General features: G+C 35.9%; 1 protein-coding gene across 1 annotated transcript; it reads right to left on the reverse strand.

Moving 5' to 3' along the window:
• Nucleotides 1–2,293: 2,293 nt before the first annotated feature.
• On the reverse strand, nucleotides 2,294–9,708 carry LOC145548025 (uncharacterized). Its single transcript, XM_081598460.1, has 3 exons — nucleotides 9,546–9,708; nucleotides 4,634–4,986; nucleotides 2,294–4,205 (listed from the first exon to the last, which is right to left on the reverse strand). Exons 2-3 carry the CDS (start codon nucleotides 4,981–4,983, stop codon nucleotides 4,067–4,069), a joined length of 489 nt encoding a protein of 162 aa, XP_081454586.1. The 5' UTR covers nucleotides 4,984–4,986; nucleotides 9,546–9,708; the 3' UTR covers nucleotides 2,294–4,066.
• Nucleotides 9,709–10,801: the final 1,093 nt, after the last annotated feature.

The following is a 10,801-nucleotide window of genomic DNA, read 5'->3' on the forward strand; positions in this document are numbered from 1 at the left end:
CAGTTTTTCTTGAATTTATCACTATGCAAATCTGATAGATTAAAACAAAAATCAGCATCCTGACATGTTTTGGGAAGAAAACAATAAGAAAGCAATACTTTTCAGATTAGTAAACTCAAGGAGGGGCTGGGAGTGTCAGACCAGATAAGATCTTACTCTCTCAGATGGCCTTGAAGCGTTGCTAAGCGTTGCCTTGATTCATTAACTTAAACGGAAGCAGCCGGGCAATTTGGTCCAAACTGGCATATCAGGAGAAAAACCTATACAATATTTTTTATAGCATATTATCAAATCTTCCTTTGGTCATTTCCTTTCTGTGCTGCTTAGGTAATGTTTGGCAACAACTGAAATCCCCACCAGGAATCTCAAAGGCACAATTCAAGGCCAGATATGTGTTGCCAGAGAACAAAGATGAATGCAATAAAGAGGGCACATTGATATGAGCCAGTCACAGTAGCAGACTTTTGTGAAAAGTTTACAGTGTAATAACCCTGCCTCTTTTAATGAGTAGTCCAGGTGAGGGTCACCAACCTGCGACTGTTTTGATGAAGTCATTGCACTGAAGGATAAGGGATACCTAATAACCTTGAACAACTAAATAAACAAACAGATAATCACAAGCAGGCACTAAATATATCAGACCTCAGTTTAATTTTTTTTTTTTTTGTTGAAACGATAACTTCTTTAGCATCCACACATTTTGGAAGAAAAAAAAGGTCTGCACTATCAGATCCTGAATTTCTTGAGTTGGATATATCACCCAAATTACTCAAGTGGGTGAGGTCACAGTCTTTATCATGGTCGCCATTGTTAGGGTGCATTCCAGTTGTAGTCTTAAGTGAAATTTCCAACAGAAAATTCCTAATTAAATCAGTGGGGTCAAACTCATTTTCGTGTTGGGTCACATCAGGATCATAAATGTCCTCAATGGGTCGGCTATGGCTGAATGTATAGATACAACTAATTACTAATAAAACCCTAGCCCTGTTCTCACTGTGATTAAATGTTTAAAATTTATTGTAGTAGTACTGCATTCCATTGAATTTAGAAATCATAAATGTGTTCCAGTTAAACTTAGAAAACCACTAAGATTGCCTAATTTTGTGCTTGTTAGCAGGACAGATTCAGTCTCACCATTTTTAGCATAGTCTGATTTAAAGTCTTAAAAACGGTCAGAACAGCAAAAAGGTTTGTATTAATTTAGAAACACCAGCTGACCTAAAACAGGAACAGTACATTTCATGTATTTAAATAAGATGATATTTAAGTGAGGATAAAAGGTTACATGTCACAACATGCATGTAAGCAGCAGGTCTCACAGTGAAACCTGATGCACACATTTTTTTTGTATAGCAAGAAGCAAAGCTAAAGCAAAAACAGAAACTCTCTGAGTCTGTTCTGTATTTTTCTGTGCTTTACTGGTCAGTTCTTCTTTTTATTTTTTTCACTAATTAAGCATTGTTGCATCTTATTTATTCAGAACTTCCTCTATATGCAGCATGAAAAGTCACCAGGCTCATCCTGCTTCCTGGAATGACTGAAACTGAAATAGCATAAAGAAAAATTAGAACAGTAAAATGTCTCTTGCCTATAGTTTCTGAAACTCTTTTTAACAAGAACCATCTGAGTAAATGTTAAGGTTTCCAGCTACCATTATGTTGATAGAGAGTAACATAAACAGAGTTTGACTTCATCTATTTCTCCTGCATGTTGTGTATAATTTGCATGACGCTAAATAAACTCCTTGTTATTAACTGTTAACTTTTCATTAACATTGAAAGTCCGTGTCGGTTGTGGCAGATGGATAGTTGCACTGAATACTGCAGTTCAATAACTGGATGCAATCTGCTGGGTTTAATTCGACAAAAAAAATTAAAACTACTTTGAATAAAGAACTGAGCTTGATGCACTGTTTGATTGGAGTATACAGGATCTGTCCCATGGTGAAACTTGTGTCATGGCGTCTGACGTAGGATATGAACACAGCATTGAACTTAATTGTTTCAAGTAACGTCAAAGTGAAAAGTTCCTGTAGGTTAAAGACTTTTTTAAAAGACTTTTTTAAAATTTTAATTCAACACAAATGAGTAAGTTGCCATCACTAAACTAAAAACTAAAAAAAAAAAAAACTAAAAAAAAAAAAAATAATAATAATGAGATTAATGTAAATAAGTTAATAACATGAAGTAGAGTGTAGGAAATAGGCAGAATATAAATCTAAAGGGATTAAGGCCTAATTAAGTGCAATGATAGTAATTTATTGGTTGATGCTACAAATGTAAGAGCATGTAAGTTGCATCATAACTTTGTTTATTCTTTTATTACACTATGGCCAGTAAAGTCAAACCAAACCAACAGATTTATCCTAAATAAATCAACAAAGAATAGACTGATCCAAAGTAAAAGATACAGCTTGGGGTTGAGCATAATAAGACAAGAAAGCAGGAAAGCAAACACATTGAAAAACCAAAATTACCCTGAATCCTGATACAAATACCTCAAAATGATAATTATTATTGCATTAAAATGAGTTTTAATGCGTGAGTTCACTCTAAGCACACCTACAAGCAACACGGAAAGAAGAAAAATACACAAAAAAATGCTGCCATGAAGTTAGAGCATTTGGAAGACCAACCATAAAATAAATGTCAACACAAATAAACGGATATCTGAGTAAAGTACAGGCATCACTTGTTATCCTGCCCTCAGCTCTCTGAAGGTTAAATCAGGTGTAACATCAGTCATTATATCCACACACATATGTTTAAGTTACATCACACCTCAAGATATCATGGTCTGCAAACTGCAATCTGGTGATTTTTGCTTCTTGTAGAGTAATGACAAACAACCATGCACACACACACTCACACTTAGGGAGAATTTAGAGAGACCAATTTACCTGACAGTCATGTTTTTGGACTGTGGGAGGAATCTGGAGTACCCAGGGGGGACCCACCATGAACGGGGAAAGCATGCAAACTCCACCCAGGACCTTCTTGCTACAAGGCAACAGTGCTACCAACTGCGCTACCACTGTGCAGCCCCCAGTTTGTACATTTCACACCAAATTATATTTATATCTGAGACAAAGAACATATGAAATTATGGTTGGATATTTTTATGCTGTTTGCATTTGGCCTTAATTATTGCAGTAATTGAATGAGGCACATTCCAGCATGTACTAAAACAAATGTGTAAATTTGTTTCATGAAATCAAATCAAGTTGGTCAAACTTACTTTATTTACATTTGCTTATATTTACTTGGATAAATTGGATTCGATTACATGTAACACATTAACTTTTTTTTTGGGAGCTCCATTCTTTTTTTCAGTTTGGGCATATGGTAAATAAAGGTAACACTTTATTTTAAGGGATGTGCATAAAACTGACATGACACTGTCATAAACATGTCATAACAACAGTCATGAACATGAATGTTTACAACTGTTGTCATGAAGTATCATTCGGTAAATAAAAGTCCATTAAAAGTGTAAGCTTTGCATTATTCGGTTAATAATGACCCTTTTACACAAAGTTCTATTAAAATTTGTATTAAAAGTCCATTAAAAGTATTAACTTTGCATTAAAAGTGTCATTATTTACCAAATGACACTTCATGGCAACAGTCATAAATATTCATGTTTATGACAGTGCCATGTCAGTTTTATGCACAACCCTTCAAATAAAGTGTTACCACAATGAATTAGACTTGTGGACAGCCACAGTTCCCTTCTTGATATCTTGACAGACCATTCCTTTTATGCAGCGTATGTAAACCTTTTGTTCCTACTGCAACTATTGATTACATGCGGCAACAAAATGTATGAAAGACCTCAGAGAAATTGCGGCTCATAAACTTTTCTATTTACAATCAGTTAACAAACGCCTAAGAAATATAAGAAATATTTCTTCAGTCTAAGAAATATTTTGTATTTCTTAGACTGTCTTTGGAGCTCTTTCTGACTAGAATCTCAGTGTACATGACCATAGTGAAAATAAATTCATTCATTCATTCATAAACGTCTCCAAATATGCAGCGCTTGATACAGACAACCATCCATGCCTTCAGGAATCAGGCATGAGGTAGACGTCTTCATCGTGGGGCTCAGGCGGTTTGGGGTTAAACTCTGGGTCATTGCTGTATATTCCGTCATCTATCTCTTCACACTGAATGTACACGTCCTCTTCACTCTGAGCAGGCAACCTTTGGAGAAACAGAATTGAACTAATCACAAAACGTGCAAGCACCATTGCATCACAAACTGGGTGGATTTTCTTGTCTGTCATTGGAGGAAAAAACTCCAGGACTGACCAATCAGCTGCCACAGCTAAATAACTGAGAAGAGTTATCTTTGAAATGCATCAAGCTAGGAGCCGATACTTGTGGGAAGGTAGGTAGTTTTCTGCATGTATTGCATAAAGATTGTTTTATTCAAAGTAAGAAAATTAACCCCATGCCCCCACCTTCAAGCACACGTGCACACACCTACACACACACATGCACATACACTCAAAGAGCATTACTTTATTTGCTTCTGTTCTGCACGAGTCTAATTTGACAGTTTCAAAAGTCACATAACTGGTTCACACATACATTTCTCGGTATCTTTCAGTATGCACAACATAGTCTACCTGCTCTGTTCTGCATCAGGGCTGTTGAATGTAGCCTTCTTATTTCCCAGGTTTTCATAGATTGGAGACTGGGGCTGGGGCTGGAGCTGGAGCTGTTCTCTTGTCATACTGGTGTACTGGTTATCATCAATTTGTGGGCTTTCAGCAGAGACCTCCTTCTCCTCGTCTCTTCTCTGTATTGACCCCAGCAAAGTCTTGATTTTACTCCAGTAAATGAATGCAAGCACTCCGATCACAATGGTAAGGAAGATAAAGAAGAGTGAAAGGCCCACGGCTACACCTGTGGAGGAACTGGGATGCAAACAGGCATCAGTGCAATTTGCCTGCAGCCAGGTGCTGTTCGATGCCATGATCTGGAATAATAAAAGTAATCACATGGTGTTACATTGACAATAACCCTATTTTTAACCAATTTCTTGCAAGAGCTAAAGGATGTTGAAATCTGATGACTTTTTGGATGATGTCCAGATGTAGAAATTTGAAAGCAGGTTTGGTATACAAAAAAATATTTGCTCTTTCAAGTCCCTGTTATTAAAAAAGAAAAGAAAAAAGTTCCATAATTCTGAGATGAATTTGCATGATCAGACTGCTTTCATATGCAACATTTTCTTCAATTTACCTTTTCATGCAGGTTGAGTTACTAGACTAGCGGTTCTCAACGTGGGCGGTACCGCCCCCCGGGGGGCGTTCAGAGGACGACAAGGGGTGCTGGCGGATATTTTTACAAAGGAGGGGCGCTGGGATTCCTTTGGGGGGCGTTTGGTCGAAAGTAAACTTTACACCTTATATGCACAACAATACCAGTTTAGACTTTGAGCAACTTGGTAAAATTGTATTGTGTAACATTAAATCATGCTTGGCTGTAACTGTATCGATGGCAGCTCTTCTTCTCTTCAGTGTTTGTTAGCTTTTGGCACAGCTCCGTTCTCCGGCTACTGGTAGCTTCACCGCATCAGTTCAGCGTTACACCGGCTGATGACGTTGCTGTGACTCACTTTGTCTGGTATTTTTGTACATATGTTTTGGCAGTTCTGTGATCATGTCAAAGCAGCAACTTATATTAAAAGGTGTTTTATTTCCGTTTGAAGGCTGCCCGCTTCCATGGAAGGCTAACAGAAAATCACTCTTATAAACATGTAATTACTAAAATCACGATACCCTTACTGTGTATCCCTCTGAAAAATTAACCCATTTAAATAAAGAAATCCCTCCATGGGTTATACCACAATAGAGAGTGTTCATTTTATAGCGTTAACATCGGTATTAACGCTATAAAACCGGTAAGTGGTCCGGTATGAAACGGGTGTGATGGAACAACGGTACCACAGCACTTTTAAATTTCAATAATCGGAATACCGCAATTGTTTCCGTTGTTTTAAAAGGTATATGTCAGTCTGCCTTTTCCCCGTCGATACGTTTCCTGAATGCTGAGCACCATAGGAAGTTAAAAAAAAAAAACAAAAAAAAACGAGGCGCACATTGCGCAAAACTCTGAAACAGGAGAAGCGCGACATAAAACGGAGCGACAAACTAGATATGAATGATGGCATAAAAACAGAGAATCCGACGCTGAATAGTGAAAAATCAACACATGATGTGGCGCAGCAGGTGATGAGTGAAGATTACTGGTGGTGAGCGTCAAATAAATCTAGCAACATGAAAGAAATTAAAGTGGATATAGCAATAACACAAGAGAGGATAAAACTAATCAAAGGAAACTAAATGGAAATGAATGAAAAACAAAATGCAAGAATAAACTAAGAAACTAAAGTAAATACAGAGGAATAAACTGGTATGGCAAGACCTTTCGAGCAGTACTTAATACAGAGGACTGTATGGCAAGAATAAACACTCTATTTCCAGATAAAAGGTAAAATAATATTGTTGAAGTGTTATGGGTTTGTTGAGATCACATCTAATACTGAGAATAAATATATATTACAGACCATAACAGTAAAGAACTGATCACTTATTTATGTTTTTAATTAGATTTGATATATATATTTCTGCAATATTATTTTTCATGTCAATGTTATTGTCAAGAGGCTGATGACTCCATGACACTTTCAATTTGACTCATTAGGATTTGATTAAGAACCAGATTTGTTCTTTGTAATTTATGTCCAGTAAAACTATTAATCTGATAATTCATTAGACAGATTTATATAAAGATATAATCCATATTTCTATCTCATATTTGTATGGCATTAAAAGGACCTGGAACTTTTGTTTTTCCACTGAAAGCTCTGGTTTGCACAATAAATGCCATGTGGGTGAAATTTTATTAATTCTGATGTCCCATTCTCCTGAAGGCAACACAGAGCTGCACCACCATAAACCGACAGAAACACTGAAGAGAAGAAGAGTTATGATTAATGTAGTTACGGGTCTATCCATGTTTTAATGTTGCAGAGCTCAGTTGTTTTGCAAGTAGTTCAAAGTTTAAACTGGCATTGTTTTACATCTTTTATCTGGTCATTTTGTGGAATATTTAACAACTAGAAAATGGCAAAGAATAAGAATTTTTTTTCTTCACTCTGGCTGCTGTTAGGCCTACCAATTTTAACTTGAATGTCCAGTCATTGTATTTTTTTAGACACCTTTGAAAATAATTTCTATTCACATGGCTTTTTTGTTCTCTGGGAAATTATTTTTGATGATAAATAGAGAAACAAGCATAAAAATCAAAACATCTACAATATTGATAGTAATATTAATAATAAAATAATAGTCAGTGCAAAGTAGCCTACAAATTCTTTGGTGGGGGGCGGTGAGGGACCTGGATAAAGGCTAGGGGGCGCTGGCCCAAAAAAAGTTGAGAAACACTATACTAGACCATTACTGAATAAATGTAAACATAACCAAAGAAAGGCTTAGTTTTAGGGTTCAGAAGACTTGTAAGAGTAACAACTTCCATGGAAACATGAAAAACAAATCAGAATTTGCTAATTTATATTAATCACTGAGAAAACCTATTTGCCCCTTGAAGATTTCTTCTAATTTCCTTTTGTGTCACACTTAAATGTTTCAGATAAACAAAGTTACACGTCAGATACGACGACCACAGTACTTACAAAAAGCTGGTTCCAGAAGATGATTTTATTCATTAGGACAAACATTATTATTATTGTTAATTAGTTATTCAAACAAAACTGATCCCATATGGAAAATATAATTGCCTCTCATTATTACATCACAGATTAACTATGAAACAACATATTTTTGGTTCAAATCAAAACTCCTCACTATCGCCTGATCCATTAAACCAAGAAATCCCGTAAACAGAACTTGTCTGATAAAATTGAAGTGGGTTAAAAAAAAAATCTTAAAGCAGCGCATCATACCCTGGTCTAAATAAATTCAAAAACAGACAGGAGACAGAGTCTCTGATGTCTCTGAGTCTGGAAAGGGTTACAAAGCCATTCCTTAGGCTTTGGGACTCTAAAGAACTGCGGTGTGTGAATCATTATCTACAGATGGAGGAAACATGAAACAGTAGAGAACCTTCCCAGCCAAAGTTACTCCAAGAGTGAATCTTGTGCTTATTGTGGATTTTTATTTATAAATGCACACAGACCACTGAAGTGGACACTAATGCATCATAAAATACACTATCAACTACTGGCCATCAGCTGCAAATGCAAGAAATTATTTTTGTTAAATCCAATATGGCCGACAGACAAAAAAGCATGCCAACCGACCCTGTCCCTCCTTCTACTGTAGATGACTCTTGCAGTTAAAAAAATATTGCATCATTTAATTGCAAAAAAAAAATATTGCAGTTAAAAAAAATATTGTGACATCAGATAACTCCAAATAACAACTTTGTATTTGGAGAAAATTACAATTGATCACCGAAAAAAATACAAATTTTATTTTATTTTTACAAAAACAAATTCCTACCTTTTTTTTATGCCTTAAGGAAAAAAAATCGAAAAAAATCCTAGATCATAATTCCTGCATGAAAGGGCTAACACCCCAAAACACTGCTGACTGCAAGAACACAAAGGCCTTCCTCTCATCTACCAACAACAGACATCTTGGTGACTACACGAAGATAATTTTTATAAAGATGTGGTTACATCTGATGGAAAACTACCACAGTTTTTCCAAAGAGTACAACAATGACTATAGTCAAACATGGTAGTTGTACCACAATGTGTTTTACAGACCTAAACAACAACACAGTCGATGGAGACATGAAGTCTGCTCTTTAGCAAAGAAAAAGGGGAAAAAGTCATGAGCAATACTTCATGCTTAAAGCCTAAACAGTCAGGCTTAAAAACTGACTGTTTAAAGTCAGTTTTTAAGCCTGACTTTAAACAGGCTTAAAAACCTTACACTGTGGCTGAATTAAAACAATTATACAAAGAAAGTTGGACCAAAGTTCCTCAACAGAGATGGAAAAAACTCATTGCTAGTTATCACTAATACTGTCCTATTGCAGTTGTCTCTGCAGTTACTTTATCACACAACACTAGGTTGGTTTGGATAATTTTTAGACTAATTCTATCTTTGACTTATGTCAATATTTGTTTGACTGAAATATTTAAATGTGACAAAAGGCTGGTAATAGAAAAATAAATATGATTCACATTGTAAATTACAGTGTTTCTACATCTGGAGGAAGTTACTCTGAATAAAGAGCAACATAAACTTCTGATAAATGTTAAAAGAGCATTGTAGTCATGTCTCAATTTTTTGCAAAGTATACCTATGACACGAAATAAATTAAATCTTTCTTCCAAAAAATCTAAAATATACCCGCCCGTTTTCTGTTAGGTAAGTTTCAGTCTCTTGTTTGCCAAATAAAAACCCCACAAAGTACAACTTTTCTTTCCTAGCAATGAAAAATATGTCAGATAAGTGGAACACATTTCTGGCAAGCTTTAGATCATGAAAAAACTCTGACCTTAGAGGGACAGGTTCCAGCTTCACAGGTCGAGGTCCGTGTAGTAAGTGAAACTAGACTTTGAGCTATTTTTTCTAAAAGACCTCAAAGTTGCAACATTAACTTCCCTTTTACTGAAATCATGGAAGTGGGTGAAACAGCTAAAACCAGATGTCCTGTTAATGCTCCAGCTGAAAATAGACAGTTGCTGACAGGTGGTAAGTTTTTATTAGCAAAGTTTTTATTTCACTCAGACAATGAGTGAAATATTGAAAATTTTAGCCTTAATTAAGCTTATGTGGCATTTCTTTTCTTATTTTGTTCTCATTAAAAAAAAAACAAAAAAAACAGCATTGTCATCTTTAAAAGTTCATCAAACATTAATTCTGTGTATCCAGATCCAGATGCTGGTTTCACCCAGTTTAAGGGTCACCTAAACATAAACACAGACACCTGAGTTCACAGAAAGTGATTTCCAAAGCAACCAACATAAGCATAACTGTGATCAGTGAATGGCTGAGCACGACCTTTGCTTCTCTCTCTGTGTTCCCTCATGCAGCATATTGAACTGCCCCCACACTTTACTGGCCACAAGTTCCTTTAAGAATAAAAAAAGAAAAATGTGACAATTAGTAAATCAATGAGATCTTTCCTGTCAGTTATACTATTTTGTATTTTGGTCAGGGCTGGCTGAGTCAAAGCATGGAGTGTGGTCAAATTTATCAAACAGTTTCCGTTCTGTTGAAAATGCTTTAACTATAACAATTTGCTGCAGATGTTAAACACATGGAACAATTTCTAATGACCGGACTGCTTGAATTTGCATTAATAACCAAAGTAGGTCAAACTTGTCTCTTATTTTCACTCAAGAAAAACGGCACAATTCCAAAGTAAAACTATGACTTTCTTTTTCTTTTTTTAATTGACATGTTAAACTCTGTGATCAAACTATGAGCAAAACAAACCCCAGATTGCCATTCCAAAAAAACACAGTCAGTAGCCGGAGTTAAAGTGTAGAAACACTTGAGAATAAACAAAACCGAGGCAGCGCAACAACCGCTGGTGAGTTCACAAGGATCTTTGTTTCCCCCTGCAGTCAGCCTCAGAGAATTTCATCACAATGTGGCAGAAATACAGCTGCTCTCCACATTTGACACTTTTCTTGTGGAAAAAGATCTGAGAATGTATTTGGTCTCCACAGACTCCATGGCATAAAATACTGCAACACGACTTAGTTTGATAATAGATGCCACAACATGTACATATATGTTATTTTT

This window comes from Poecilia reticulata, chromosome 17 (assembly GCF_904066995.2).
Source record: "Poecilia reticulata chromosome 17, P_reticulata-male-v2, whole genome shotgun sequence".
Classification (NCBI taxonomy): Eukaryota; Metazoa; Chordata; class Actinopteri; order Cyprinodontiformes; family Poeciliidae; genus Poecilia; species Poecilia reticulata.